The 15,118-nt window shown below is 37.6% G+C and overlaps 2 protein-coding genes and 1 long non-coding RNA gene across 3 annotated transcripts; 1 reads left to right on the forward strand and 2 right to left on the reverse strand.

Moving 5' to 3' along the window:
- The first annotated feature begins 2,188 nt into the window (after positions 1-2,188).
- LOC121774775 lies at positions 2,189-3,943 on the forward strand. Its single transcript, XR_006045006.1, has 3 exons — positions 2,189-2,532; positions 2,622-2,729; positions 3,741-3,943. It is a non-coding gene; the product is annotated as an uncharacterized LOC121774775 (long non-coding RNA).
- A 557-nt stretch (positions 3,944-4,500) lies between these two features.
- LOC121774767 (SKP1-like protein 20) lies at positions 4,501-7,140 on the reverse strand. Its single transcript, XM_042171642.1, has 3 exons — positions 6,994-7,140; positions 4,846-4,848; positions 4,501-4,608 (listed from the first exon to the last, which is right to left on the reverse strand). The coding sequence occupies exons 1-3, from the start codon at positions 7,138-7,140 to the stop codon at positions 4,501-4,503; spliced, it is 258 nt and encodes an 85-aa protein (XP_042027576.1).
- Positions 7,141-14,287: 7,147 nt separating this feature from the next.
- LOC121774359 lies at positions 14,288-14,902 on the reverse strand. Its single transcript, XM_042171250.1, has one exon. It carries the CDS (start codon positions 14,900-14,902, stop codon positions 14,288-14,290), a length of 615 nt encoding a protein of 204 aa, XP_042027184.1.
- Positions 14,903-15,118: the final 216 nt, after the last annotated feature.

The following is a 15,118-nucleotide window of genomic DNA, read 5'->3' on the forward strand; positions in this document are numbered from 1 at the left end:
GCCACTTTCCCGGCACATGAATGTTTAGTTGACCGTAAGAGAACACAATCTCTACGGCACAATATGTTTAGATATGTTTAGAAATCCTTTATGTCTCTAAAGACTCTGATAACTAGCCAGTATATTGTATGGTCCCCTACTCGAGTCATTGTGATCGAGTCATTCTATTAATGTATTCACCGTTTATATTCTACAGACAGAAAGTTCAACAATTAAATCCTTCTTTCGTACTCAACCCACATTCTTAATATGCACCCCCGTCATGGTATATCGAACCTTGCTATAATTAGCAAAGTTGGATCGTGACAGAAGTTGAAGTTTATTATCACCGGCGATCTTATTATCTGGAATATGGATGGAAGAATTTTATTATTGAGAATAATGTTGAAGTGAATGACACTATAACGTTGGAGTACAAAGGCGGTGGGTTGTTTATAGCTGATATCTACGCAAGTTATGGCTTAATTAAGCATGCACCGAGATTACAAAGTAATTGTTTTAATTAATTATAAGTTGATTTGAATTTAAATACGTATAATGTTTATTTATATTTAACAGTTGAATCTTATTGTTGAAATTTTAGGTATTTTATAATATTCAGGACTTTTTATGAATTATCATGGTAGACCTTCTTTTAGTATTATCATACAAGAAGAAAAGCGCTATGAATTGGTAATTATTGATATGTGCATTTTATTATTACTATAATTTATTTTTATTATTATTAGTAATAATAATTTTATTAATAAAGTACGTTTCTAATAATTTAATAATTGTTTATTTTTTTATAATTTTATTATCATAAACATGTTTTAAACACGGTTGATCGCGACTAGGGGAGGGTTAAAGAAGCGAGGAAGAAAGGGGAAAACAACACAAATCGACCATATCTCGAAACAAATGAAAATAGCTCGAATAAAATCAGAGTATCTCAACAATCAACAACTCAAAAATGAATATTATCTCAGCGATACAAGAACTCAAAAGAATGACAACTACTCAGCGGAAGCATTTGAGAGAAGGAATATGCCACGTGTGAAGACATGACACATTTTAAACACTTAAATTTCTTCAACGGTCTTGCTCAACATCCGCCGCACCTGTCACACTCAACCTGCAAATTTAAAAAGAAAATGCAGGGCTGAGTACTTGATGTACCCAGTGAACACATGCCAAAATAATTTTCATAAAATATTGTGCCAGCATTTAAAAGTGAACTCGGGGTTTTATAAAAGACCAAGTCACCAAAATATTTTCTCGCTCAAAAGTATGGCTGCAGCCCATTTTTCTCTCTCCTCATACCATATCTGAACCTCATATGTGAAACGAGAACGTGACCACATTCTCGATCACTGGACCGGCCAACTCGAAAGATAGCGCACGATCCCCTCTGTGTACACTAGCTTGAATAGGGACTCACTCCCTAGACAAACCCGAATTCGATTAAACTCATAACTTCTAGTAGGGACCCACTCCCCACTAGGGCGATCAGATAGGCACATCCTCAAAAATAAAATACGGCAAGACACAATATATTTGGAATTTAATCACATAACTCGTACTTTAAATAAACTGCTTAGGACATAGTCCTTATTTAAAAAGAAAGCCCACATCGTTTTCTTAATATTATTAACTTGAAAACTCTCATATCGCCTTACTCGCTTGCGAAAGAAAACCCTTTTGAAATAAAAATAAACTCATTAAACTCAAGAAAACATCTAATTAGAATGCATGGATCTTACGTGTGTACTCGTATTATTCTTCATCTCCTCTTAGAAAGGTTTCTAGATTCTCGTAAAACTTGGATCAGCATCAGCGCGAGAAAATACTTGACCTAAATTAATTAACTCTATAAACAAGGATCTCCAACCCATCACTAAATATACTCCAAACTGCCGTTGCAACACAATTATAATCAAACAAGATAAAAAACAGGAAATTAATATTATACTCCCTATTCAACACATTGCAAACAATTAAAAAAAGTAAGTACTGCAAACTCCCAAAACAAAAACTCAAATCTTCTTTCCTAAATCAGAGAGTCTCCTTCTCTCCCTCTAAACTCTCTCACGCTTACTCTCCCTTTCAATCTACACGTGCAGTACACCCCTTTTCTTTAAACAACACCTCAATAAATTAGGATAAACAATTGAACAAGAAACAAAATATTACTTCCATTCCACACGTGTACTCCCTTTCAAGCATTCACAAACACAATTTAAAATTCTTATTTTAAAAGAAACCAACAACACACTCTCCTTCCTAAAAACCATCGGCTATTCTCTCTCTACTGAGTTCTTTCCCAAATAAACCCCGTCGGCTCTCCCTCTCTCTCCCAGAATCGCAACACCGAAAGAATGAGAAAAAAAGATTAGAACTCCGTCGCTTGCTCCAAATCGCCGCTGCACCGGAGTCGACGCCGCTGCTGACTCCGATTCGTCCCCCACGGAAGCTCCAGGTGCCGCCGTTGTCTCCGGCCGAACGGCAGCTGTCCCTCCTCCGTCTCTACCCTTCTTTCTTTCTCTCCGGTAGGTAAGTCTCCTCCCCCAAAACATTCAAATTCAAATTCTAATTCTAATTCTAATTCTAATTCTCTTAATCGATGTTGCTTTGATTATCAGGGATTATATTTTTCAGTTGAGACAGAGGGCTAAGGTGATTTAAAATTATCCTAAATGAATGCAAGGAATTTAATGCTAGGAATTGATCGGTGGTTACCTTCTTAGTCGGTAGAAAAACTCTCTTCTCCAACTCGGTTCTTTCTCTAAATTTTAGTTCCCGATTTTTTCTTGGTATTGAATTTATGTTTAGAAAGATCGTGGGATTGATTGGATATATATATATATATATATATATATATATATATATATATATATAGGGTTTTGATCCATGCAAAACCATTCTTAATACAAAAATGCAGAACCAAGCATACAAAAGTCATTTTTAGGTCATTGTAAGCTTATTTTTACGTCATTATAGTAAGGATGACATGAAATGATCTTAACATGACCTCAAACCCAAAGTTTATAATATGACCTAAAACTGCTTTACAATGACCCTCCGTGTTTTTTTTTAATTATTGACACCATTGGATCGTCAAATCTCATGGTCAGGATTTGGTCTGGATTTTGTATTGAGATCAAGTTTTGTATTGATCATTTTCCTATATATATATATATGCAAAACTGATAGATATTGATGGATTTGGTGGTTGGAGAGATTTTAGGGAGTGGAGATATGGGGAAATCGTTTGGTGATGGGGTTTGGAGAAATATATTTGACTGAGTAGTTGACTACAAATTTGAAATAAATAATTGATTTTTTTTGGGCTTCTCAAAATTGGTCTCAACTAAAATAAATAAAATGGGTTTAAAAAGTTGGGGTGTTACGTTTATTTTTTAATTTAAAATTATTCGTAATTGTGTCTTCTTTTAATGATATCAGTATAATCTGACCAATTAAATTTCTCCTCTTTCTTTCTCTGTAAGAGTCAATAGTGCTTCTCAAGATTTATTTCAGTTACTACTCAAAGTAAGGCAAAACAGAGGTATTATTTCGTATGGTTTTGTTTGTGGAGGAAGATTTTGTAACTTTTATAAAAATTGGTATTTCAAAGTGATTACTTATATAACTTTTGTACGAAAATAACCTTAAATGTTTGGTGTATTCAAACTTGAAATACATATTGTATTACTTTGTAGACTATTAATTATTTGTATGACTGTTTGCTTCTTTTGTAGTATAAAATGTCAAGATTTGAAGGAGAAGCTTCATCAAGTTTTACCTTTAGTGTGCAGCCGAAGATATCTGCATTCATGTAAACAAGAACTTCAGTCAAAGTGGATTAGTCAGATCTTGAACTTTCTCTTATTGTAATGTTGATTATTAAAATATTGTTCATTGAAATAATGATTCGATTTTAATTTTTTAATTTTTATTACTATATAGATACTGCCGCTTGATTTTCTGCCAAGTGAGGTGTGTTTAATCCCTAGAGAGTCCAAAATAATGATTTATTCTACATTTCAATGGAAAGTTGTAATACCCCACTCAAATTAACGTCAATAAACGTTTATAGAGTAAATGAATGTATTAAAGCAAGTAGTATTTTAAACTCCTATGTTAAGTGCCAATGTGAAACGAATTTTGATCAAGAACTTTGATGTGCAAGAAGATACATGAAGCGATAAAATAATTGTCCATGTGCATTTATAAATCAGATGGATATTAAATGTTCATTTACAAAATATAGTCATTTCTCTTCAAATGAGAAATGTACTAATTGTATTTAATTTACGATGTTACAAAAACGAGCTAAAGCTTCTTCGCAAAGCTAGTATTCTATCTCCAGGAAACCCCAACTTCCTACAAATGATGGGACAAGTCAGAACGACAGTGCAATAATAATACAGTAGCTGTCATGGGGCATAGGCATTTCCCCGAAGGCCCAAGCATTCTCACAACGAACTGCCTCTTCCTCCTCAGCGGTATAGTCGTTCTTTATGTTAAAGTCTTGCGGATTTCCTCAGGAGTTTTTCCCTTGATCATATCCGCTACAGTTTGGCACGTGAGCTCGAGAAGGATCTTGATGTCTAGGTAGTTCGCAGCCTACAAATTAGAGGAAGATAAATCAACACAACTTCAAGAATTGCCCTGCACCTGCTGAACCAACAACTCTATCTAATTTCAAAAAAAGAATCTACTCATGTAGCTAAGAAACTAAACTAGTATGAGGACTATCAGCAGCTATAACACATTTTTAAAGGAGTAAAGGTGATAATAAAGAATTCAAGTGGAGATCTCAAATAAAGAGAAGAATAGATAAAAGGAATCGATAAGCAATACTACCTTCATTCCATAATAAAAGTCAACTTTTCCGTAGGCCTCACATTCCACTAACTCATTCCATTCATTTCATTATAAAATTAAGACTAAAGGCCAAATGTGGTCCTAAACATATAGTGATTTTACGATTTTGGTCATAACGATTGTGTTTTAAATTATTGCATCCCACACATTTAAACTCGGGCCAAACTCAGTCCAAAATGGATGGAGCCGTTAAATATTAACAGTCAACGACTTTTAATCTGATTTTGACCCAATTAAACTTTTAAATTAATTTTTTTTAATTATTTTGAAAATAATTAATCAACATTAGAAAATAAATGGTTCTCTGCTGTCCTGCAGCGGATTCCTCCGATTGAAGAGGAATTCGGTTGGAAATTAATCAACATTTTCGCGATTCAGGTGACTATGTTTCCCCGGCGAAGGAATCTGCATCGGTTTCTCCAACACAACTGACTTGGCGACGCCAGATCTATCGTTAAATTCATCTCCGCGTGGGGTGAAATCAACGGAATAGGAGGATATGAAGGATTTCTCTCCAATCACAGTGATTCTCTCCCCCTTCCGATTTTCGATCGATCATTTATCAACGATTCGAACAAAATCGATGCTATTTTCTGGAAATTAAGTCGAATCATACCTCTAAAAACGGCGTCCTTCCCGCTACCTATGAACAAAGTCAGATCCACATTCCTCCTCCGCAGATCCGACATCGAGAAGCTGAAATCCGCCAGGTGTCGTCGTTGGTCGCAGTAACGGCATCGTCTAGAGCTGTATGGTGAAATCCGGAAATAAATCAGACCAGCTTTTCGTCATACCCGCAGACGCCAGGGGGCGAACCGATCCGCCGGTGCCGGGGAATTACTTCGGCAACTGAATCGTCAGCCCGGTGGCGAGGGTGGAGCGCATCAACTGCATCGTCAGCTCAGTGAGAATGCTAACTTGTCAGTGCAGACCCGAATACCCAGCCCCATTAACCAGTACTTTTATGACCTCCTTTTTTGCTCCATAAAACCACCGCAAACCATCACTCTGCTCTTTCTCTCATCTCCACTAAAAAATGGACCAATACCACTTCGTAATGCTGAAGCGCAGCAAAGTGGTGTCGCTCCTCTCCGACGGCTACCGCCTCGCCGGCGGCTCTCTAGTCACACCTCTCCTCTCCTCTCCGAGCGGGCTAAGCGCAATGCTCCAAATAATTTTTAATTATTTTCGAAATAATAAAAAATTCTAATCAAAATGCTTAATTGGGTCAGAATCAATATTTAACGGCTCCATCCATTTTGGACTGAGTTTGGCCTGAGTTTAAATGTGTAAGATGCAATAATTTAAAACGTAATGTTTAGGACCAAAATCATAAAATCGCTATATGTTTAGGATCACATTTGGCATTTACTCTAAAATTAATCTCATTTTGTCCCTTAAAATTTGGCACTATTTGACCCGACACGAGTTTTAAGAAATGTAATAGAAAGTGGGTTAAAAAAGTTAATAGCATATGAGAATGAGTGAGAATGAGTTAGTGGAATATGAGATCTAATACAAAAAATGGTAAAAGTAAAAAAGTGACAAATTTTTAGGGGCTGATGAAAAAAGAAATAAATGACTAATTTTCAGGGACGAAGGGAGTACTACATATAAATGTGAGACTCATGCCCCACTAATTTTTTAAATCAATTTCTTTTTCATTTCATAAAATACGTACCGAATTAAATGTTTACTCCTATTGTGACCGGAAGTAGTACAAAGGGATCCACGCTTTTCTCCACGGCACTTGCCAGGTTAAACTTTTAATTCATAACTCACTATGTGGTATAAAATATAAATAGTAAACTACACGTAACAACATAACTAACTTAATCCACTATTCTAATAACTAACTTCCTATGCACATTTTATTAGATTGATATGACATTTGAATGGACAAAAGAAAGTAGGCAGAAATAGCCAACAATTTATATACCTAATGAGATAGATGACTATAGAGAAATCTCCAATTTTAACACTAAAATAGCATGAATATAATTATCTGAAGAAGATCACCTAAGTTTGAGGGTAAAAGCAACTCCAGCTAATTTCAATTTGGGCAAAAATGAAATGAATATGGAGAATGAGAATTAAGAGGAATGAAAAGGGAAAAGGAGGTACCATGATGAGGTCCAAGAGTATTCCTTGATTTTCTTTGACGAACTCAGCGTGGAACGCTTCGATCACCTTCGAGAGGATCTTGGCAGTGACGTTGGGTAGCGGGATGCTGGTGCCGGCGCAACCATCCTCGATTATGTGCCTAATCATCTGTGATTTCACGGCGACCACATGAATGTTTCCCCATCGGAGCTCACCAGAGTTACCATCTTCTGAGTCGTATCGGAATTCATTGGAAAAAACTAGAGAGTGATGAGTGTGCTTCAGTGTGTGAATTAAAAACAAAACATGGAATCACCTTTCCAACAAACTTGAACCGATAATCGGTTATATTGATGGGAAAATCTAGAGCAGGAGGGGGAAAACCGCATACAAAACAAAATCTATACTCCCTCCCTCCCTTAAATTTTATAACACTTAGACTATATTCAGATTTTAAAAAATGTAATGGAAAGTGTGTTGCAATAGTTGGTGAAATGTGAATCATACTTTTATATATTAGTTTTATAATAAAATATGTGTAAGAATGAGTTAGTGGAATATGATCACAAATAATAGTAGTAAAAGAGAAATATAACAATTGACAGAAATGGAAAAATGTGACAAACTTTATTGGACGTAGGGAGTATATGTACACGTGTATACGATTTTTTAGATATTAAAATTGAATTAATTAAATAAATAAATAGACTAAAATTTACTACTCTCTCCATTCACTAAAAATAGAAACATTTGAAATAACATGAGTTTTAATGTAAAATTAGTAAAGTAAGAGAGATATAGAAAGAAAAGTGTGTTAGCAAAAAATGGGTCTCATCTTATTAAAAAGAGATGTTTTTTTAAAAAAGAAAAGTTTTTATCATCTTATTAAAAAGAGATTTTTTTTAAAAAAGGAAGGTTTTTATTTTTAAGGATGGACCAAATTTTTTTTTCTATTTTTATGAGACATAAAAGTGTATGACTAACATTTTTCTATACATTAAAGCACGAGAAAAAAAAGCTAGGAGGGAAGAATGAAATTATTAAGAACTAAAAAAAAGCATTCAAAGTTATAAAATTTAGGGGTGGATCAGTACGGTATATCGTACCGTAAACTGTGGTTTGACAAAATATCATACCGAACTTTCGGTATACCGCAATCCGGTATACCGAAAATTCGGTATGGTTAATTTTTGATACCGTTACCTTACCGTATTGAGGTATACCAAAGTACGGTATGGTATACCATAATACCGTTGTACAAAAAAAAATTTATACACAAAATATTTAAAAGTAGGATTTTCTGGAGATTAACTATAACTATTGTCTCTTTTCAAAGTACTTCACTTTAAAGAAAATCTTTGCGGGAGATGAGAATTTGATGTTATATTAGATTCAATAAATCGTTTGATGTTTTCGAATGAGAGACCGAATTCTCATGAATATTAGGTACGTGCCACGGTCCACGGACGTATTAAATTTTTGGTAATAATGCTAATTGTGATGTATTTTTGTTGTTGATATTGGTTAATTTATTATTTATAACGTATACTAGTAGTTAAAATTTAATATATGAGGCCAATTATTAATCTCTCCATTCAATATGTGTCCCATTTTGATTGGACATATATTTCAAAAAATGTTGAAGAAAATGAAACAAAAATGTTGTAAATGCATTACACATTACGTTGCGGAAAAATGTGAAAAAGTTGATAATAGCCCAAATCCGATATTATTGGCCAACAATCTGAATAAATTGGCCCGTGTGCGACAAAGAAGGGTTCACGCATGACGCATTACGTTACGAAAGCAGTGGTTGCAAGTTCATACATTGTATTCTAATCCCTCCTCCGTGAGCACCATAGAAGGTTGAAGGAGGACACCGAGAGTTAAATATTAGTGAAGATTAAGATTTATGTGTAGTGAATTTTAGTTCTGATTTGTTACCCTTTCTTTCTATCAAATAACTTTAGAATCTTATGAAACCCTACTTTTATTTAATGATCCTACGATTGATTTTTGTAAAGGGCGTTGTGACTCGATTTTGAATGAATTTAACAAATCATGCATATTTGGTTCGTCCTTTAAAATTATACTCCCTCCGTCCCATAAAAATAAGTACACTTTCTATTTTTGTTCGTCCCACCAAAATATGTGCATTCCATTTTTTGAAAGTTATATCAATTAAATAATGTAGATCCCACTATCCACTAACTCCACTTTAACTATCATTCTCCTCCCCTCTCTTACTTCACTTCCTCATTTCTCTTATTTTACCAATTTTGTCTTAATTCTCGTGCCGTATCCATTGCCCATATTTTTTGGGACGGAGGGAGTATTAGCTCTAAATAAGGAAATTTTTAAAGATTTAAACGTGCTAAATAATGTGGACCACACAATCCACTAACATTACTTTTACTATCTTTTTTTTCTTTCTTTTACCAATTACTACGCATTAAAATAGTGTCATTTCAAGGTAGGCTATTTTTATAGAACGGATGAAGTATTTTGTATCTAATTCAATATTATTATTTCAAAATAATATTGTAAAACTATAGGATACTGTGTAATATGAATATGATACATTAAAATCAAAGACAAAATTAAAATACGAATAACAACTTGGCCTTGGCACAAGGTAAAAAGAAGTACTACAATATTAAAAGGAACAAAAAGTAAGAAAAGATCTATGCGAAAAGGGTACTAAATTGTTAATTATTAATAACCAGATGATTAAGGACAATGCAAAGTGCTGTCAACAAAACTACAATTACGCCCTCAACTTAAAACAAGATGATACACACATCATCACCTATTTATTCGTATTTTATAAGTTGGTATCCTAATTTAATCACATTTATAGATATGTGATTACATTAGTGAGTAATATAAGTTGGTAAAAGTGATTGTAAGGGTGTGATTAGGGTAAGGAGAGTTAGGATAATTAACTATTTAAGTCTATCCTTGATGACATCAAATCCCATCTCAGTTGGATCAGTTGCTTGAACTTCATAGTGGATGCCCTCTAATGCCCTTCTTAATCCATCTTTCGATGTCGCGTACAACATTTTTGCCCTAATTCTCGATGCACTTGGCGCCCTAAATAAACAAATTCAAATTAAAATATACACATGATGTCCAACAAAAATTTCTGAAAAACTTAGTGAGCCAAGTACCTCTAATACTAATGTCATCAGAGAAAATTGAAGAAACTGTAAGGGATCAGGAATGGATCGGGAATGGGTAATATTATTGCATAATTGCTTGATTACAATGTATCTCCTATACAAACTTTTATAGGCAAGGTAAATCAACATATGGTAAAGAGATAATTGAGGATCCTATTCTAGTTATGGTATACAATCAATTGGAATCAATCAATTGAAATCAATCATCTTAATTGCATGATTTCTTTCCAACACTCCCCCTCAAGTCAAGTAACGGGATTTCCGATACTTAACTTGCTTAATACATCCTTGAATGATTTGGAATTCACCGCCTTGGTTAGAATGTCGGCCAACTGATCTTCTGACTTCACATATGGAAATTCGACAATCCGAGCTTCAATTTTCTCCTTGATGAAGTGTCTGTCAACTTCCACATGCTTAGTTCTATCATGCTGAACTGGATTCTCAGAGATGCTAATCGCAGCTTTGTTGTCGCAGAACAGTCTACATGGTTTTGGTACATACAGATCAAGCTTTGTCATGAGCTTCCTCAGCCACAATATTTCCGTGAGGCCACTTTTGATTCCCCGAAATTCAGCGTCCGCGCTTGAGAGTGCAACCACCTTTTGCTTTTTACTTCTCCAAGTGACAAGATTTCCTCCTACTAGTGTAAAGTACCCTGCCGTGGATTTTCGGTCATTTGGGTTTCCCGCCCAATCTGCATCAGTAAAGCCACTAATCTCCAAGTGTCCATGTTTCTCAAACAACACCCCATGCTCCGCAGTACCCTTCAAATATCGTACAATCCGGAGAGCTGCTTCCCAATGATCTTCCTGTGGTGAGTGCATGAACTGACTCACTACTCCCACAGCATATGCTATGTCCGGCCTAGTATGAGAGAGATAAATGAGCTTACCTACCAACCTTTGATATCTCCCCCTGTCTGTGAGCGTCGCTCCTTCCACTATCTGCAATCCGTGATTCTATATCATTGGAGTGTCTGCTGGCCTGCAGTCTACCATTCCCACTTCTGCTAACAGATCGAGGATGTACTTTCTCTGATTGATGAAGATTCCCTTTTCTGATCTCAGAACTTCAATTCCTAAAAAATACTTGAGAAGACCCAGATCCTTCATCTCAAATTCTTTGAACAAATTCTTCCTCAACTCGCCGATCTCTTCTTCATCGTCTCCTGTGATGATCATGTCGTCAACATAGACGATAAGACACGTGATTTTCCCATTGTTCCTTTTTATGAACAATGTGTGATCTGAGTTGCTCTGCCTGTAATCATACTTCTTCATTACTTCAGTGAATCGACTGAACCATGCCCTTGGGGATTGCTTGAGTCCGTACAAAGTCTTCTGAAGTTTGCATACTTCTCCAGGCTGAAATTCATTTCCGAATCCAGGAGGAGGAATCATGAAGATTGGTTTAGGTAGTTCCCCATGCAGAAAGGCATTTGTCACGTCGAACTGGTGAAGTGGCCAATCTCTGTTGGCTGCGATCGAGAATAATACCCTGACTGTGTTGATCTTTGCTACTGGCGAAAAAGTTTCAGCATAATCAACTCCGTATGTCTGAGTGTATCCTTTTGCTACAAGTCGTGCCTTATATCTTTCGACTGAGCCATCTGGTCTTCGTTTGATAGTAAACACCCATCTACATCCCACAGCTTTAACTCCTTCTGGCAATTTTCCTTTCACTCATGTATTATTCTTCATCAATGCTTTCATTTCTGTAAACATGGCAGTGTTTGTGCTTCATTGCTTCCTCGGCGGTTTGCGGAATTTCTTCTTCCTCATATAGTGCCGCTTCAAACGCGCGTGCCATCTTACTCAAATTTCCTTGCACAAAATTTGCGACCCCATATCTGCTCTTTGTACCAACCTTCTCGGGAGAGTATCGTTTTAGAGGAATGCCCCGAGTACTCCGATTGGGAAGGACATACTTCCCAGTGTCACTATCAATGGTGTTATCTTCTTCTTCCTTTTATGCAGGGTTAGTATTATCCGCGGTATTTTCTTCAGAGATTGGTATAGGAGATACCTGGGATATCGGTTGAGGTTGATCTTGAGGTGGTTGAGGAGACTCCGGTGGGGAGGCGTGCTCGGCAGCAGTGACCGCTACAGTCTCGGGTGGTTCCGCAATTGAAGGACTTGGAGGTGACACAAACCAACTTAGACAGTCCCCATGATTAGTTTCAGGATTCTGCTCCCCCTGACTGCTAAGGTGGTGAGGGTAGAAGAACTGGGTTTCCAAGAAGGTGCAGTTTATAGAGGTGATAATCTTCTTAGTATTCGGGTCAAAGCACCGATATCCCTTCTGGTTTATCCCGTATTAGGGGTTTAGGGTTTAGGGTTTATCCCGTATCCCACAAAAACACATTTAGTAGCACACGGAGAAAATTTTGTTCTTTCATGTTTAGGAATATGGACATAGGCTATGCAACCGAACACTTTAGGCGACATGCTATGGGATTCGGGTATTTTGGCTTGTTGGGAGAGGACATCAAGGGGTGTTTTCTTGTTGAGGATTTTTTTGGGTAATCGGTTTATGAGGTAGATGGAGGTTGCCACTGCTTCTGGCCAAAGAAAGGTTGGAACCTTGGAGTCAATCATGATAGCCCGGGTTACTTCTAGAATTGTTCTATTCTTTCTCTCTGCGACCCCATTTTGTTCGGGTGTGTAGGCACACGACGTTTGGTGAACAAGACCCTTTTTCCTAAAAAATTCGGACATATCACTATTGACAAACTCCCTCCCATTATCAGATCGAAGGACTTTTATGGGGGTGTGAAATTGGGTTTGAATCATATGAAAGAAAAGAACAAATTTGTCGACAACTTCAGATTTGTGTTTCAAGAAATAAACCCATGTCATCCTAGTGCAGTCATCAATGAAAGTCACAAAGTATCTAAATCCCTTTCCCCCAATAACTGGCGCAGGGCCCCATACATCAGCATGCACAAGTTCAAACATAAATTTCATACGGGTATTTGAAAGTTTGAAAGATTGTCTGTGGCTCTTGGCCAAAACGCATGTCTCACAGGAAAAATCTTTAGGAATTCTAAAATTAGGAGACAAAAGCTGAAAGTAACCATAGGAGGGATGTCCTAGTCTTCTGTGCCACAGCCAAGCCTCTTCTCTTGCAGATCCGTGAGCTAGCATTGCACTGCCATGTTGAGCTACCCCATCCACGTAGTAGAGTCCCTTGTTCTCAGTGCCACGCCCAACGATCTTCCTCGTCCGAATATCCTGTAAAACACAATGATTTGGGTGCATCAGGAGAGTGCAATTCAGTTCTCGTGTGACATGGCTAACTGACATCAATCTTTGAGACAAGCTCGGCACAAATAAACAGTTTGATAATCGAAGACTTGGAGAAATTTCTATGGTTCCCGCTCCTGCTACTTTAATTAATTCTCCATTTGCAGTTCTAATATAGGTTTTAGTGACTTCACCAAACTCACTAAAGGCTGTCGGGGGTCATGGTATCTGTGGCTCCACAATCAAAAATCCAACCCCTTTTATGAATTCTATCACTGTTTTGCACGTTTAATGCAGCGGAAATATTCATCAGAGGTGCAAACCTATTTTGGGTATCAATTTGGTCAACATTTGGGGTTAATTTGAGATTTCTACTAATCATGGGCGGATTATCATAATAGGAGTAGTCTGGGGGTCTCCTTTTAATATGGTGGGGTATGTTTTGGTATTTCATATAAGGGGAGGACTAAAAAGCAAATGAGAGAGTAAGTTAGGGCTTGATTCTCGATCAAGCCCTTTACCTCAAGTTAACGCGCCGCTCCCCCAATTCGGTTCCTCCGTCGCCGCTCCAGTCCGTTCCACAAAGTTTCCGATTCGGATGCCACTTCCTCCGCCGCCGCCACTACCACCGCCGATTTCCGGTTGGGGAGGATTGTTGGTTTGATTTCCTCCCCCAATTGTTCCGTCTCTGTTCTGGTTCGGATGTTGGCGTGGGTTGTTCTCCGCGATTCCGACGGCGGCGAACTTCCCTTGGGCTCGCGCCTTCTGTTTCTCATCCCACCATTCCGGGTATCCCACCCGGAGGAAGCATGTCTCCCTCGTATGTTTGTTTTTACCACAGTGGGAGCACCACAGTTTACTTTTGTCCGGTCTCCCTCCGGTTCAGGCAGTTTGGTGGTTGTTTCCGGCTGGCGGCGGTCGTTGTTGGCTTCCCCGATTGCTTGGTCGGTCTCTCTGTGCCCCGAATCCGTAGCCTACTTCCCCCGATGATGCATCGACACTCCCAATGCCAGAGGAGTCTCCGATGGGTGGAGCGGACGCCGGTGGCATGATCCTTTGTCGAGCCGCCTCCTTCTTCACCCATCCGTAGGCTTCTTCGACTGAGGGGTACGGCTGCTCCTTGAGGATCTCCCGTCGGATGTGGTCATACTCTTGGTTCAGGCCTGTGAGGAATTTGATGAGCCGTTTATCATTTGCGTGTTGTCGATATTGCCCGATCCCCTTGTCACAACACGTGACTGGTTGCTTCTGAGTTCGATCAATGTTTATCCACAGTCCGTGGAGACGACGGTAATATGTTTCGACATCGAGATTTCCTTGTCTCATATACATTATTTTGTCCTCCAGGTCGTATATTTGATATGGATCCGCTTTTCCTTCGAACGTAATTGCGAGGTTATCCCACAACGCCTTGGAAGTTTGGTGGTGAGCGAAGTCGGCAATAATATCATGCTCGACATTGTCGATGATCCACGAAAATAATTCTATAAAAGTCATCCGAGAAATTGAATATCGAAAATGGCATATTAATATCACCCTTGCTGTTAATGACTTCAAAACCAGTATTATGGCCCTAGTTGATTCAGGAGCAGACCATAATATTATCAGAGAAGGAATAGTCCCTACTAAGTATTGTGACAAATCCAAAGAAAAACTTTATACTGCTAACAATAACCTACTAAAAATTAAATACAAACTCTCTAAAGCTCATAT

This window comes from Salvia splendens, chromosome 17, assembly GCF_004379255.2.
Source record: "Salvia splendens isolate huo1 chromosome 17, SspV2, whole genome shotgun sequence".
Taxonomy (NCBI): Eukaryota; Viridiplantae; Streptophyta; class Magnoliopsida; order Lamiales; family Lamiaceae; genus Salvia; species Salvia splendens.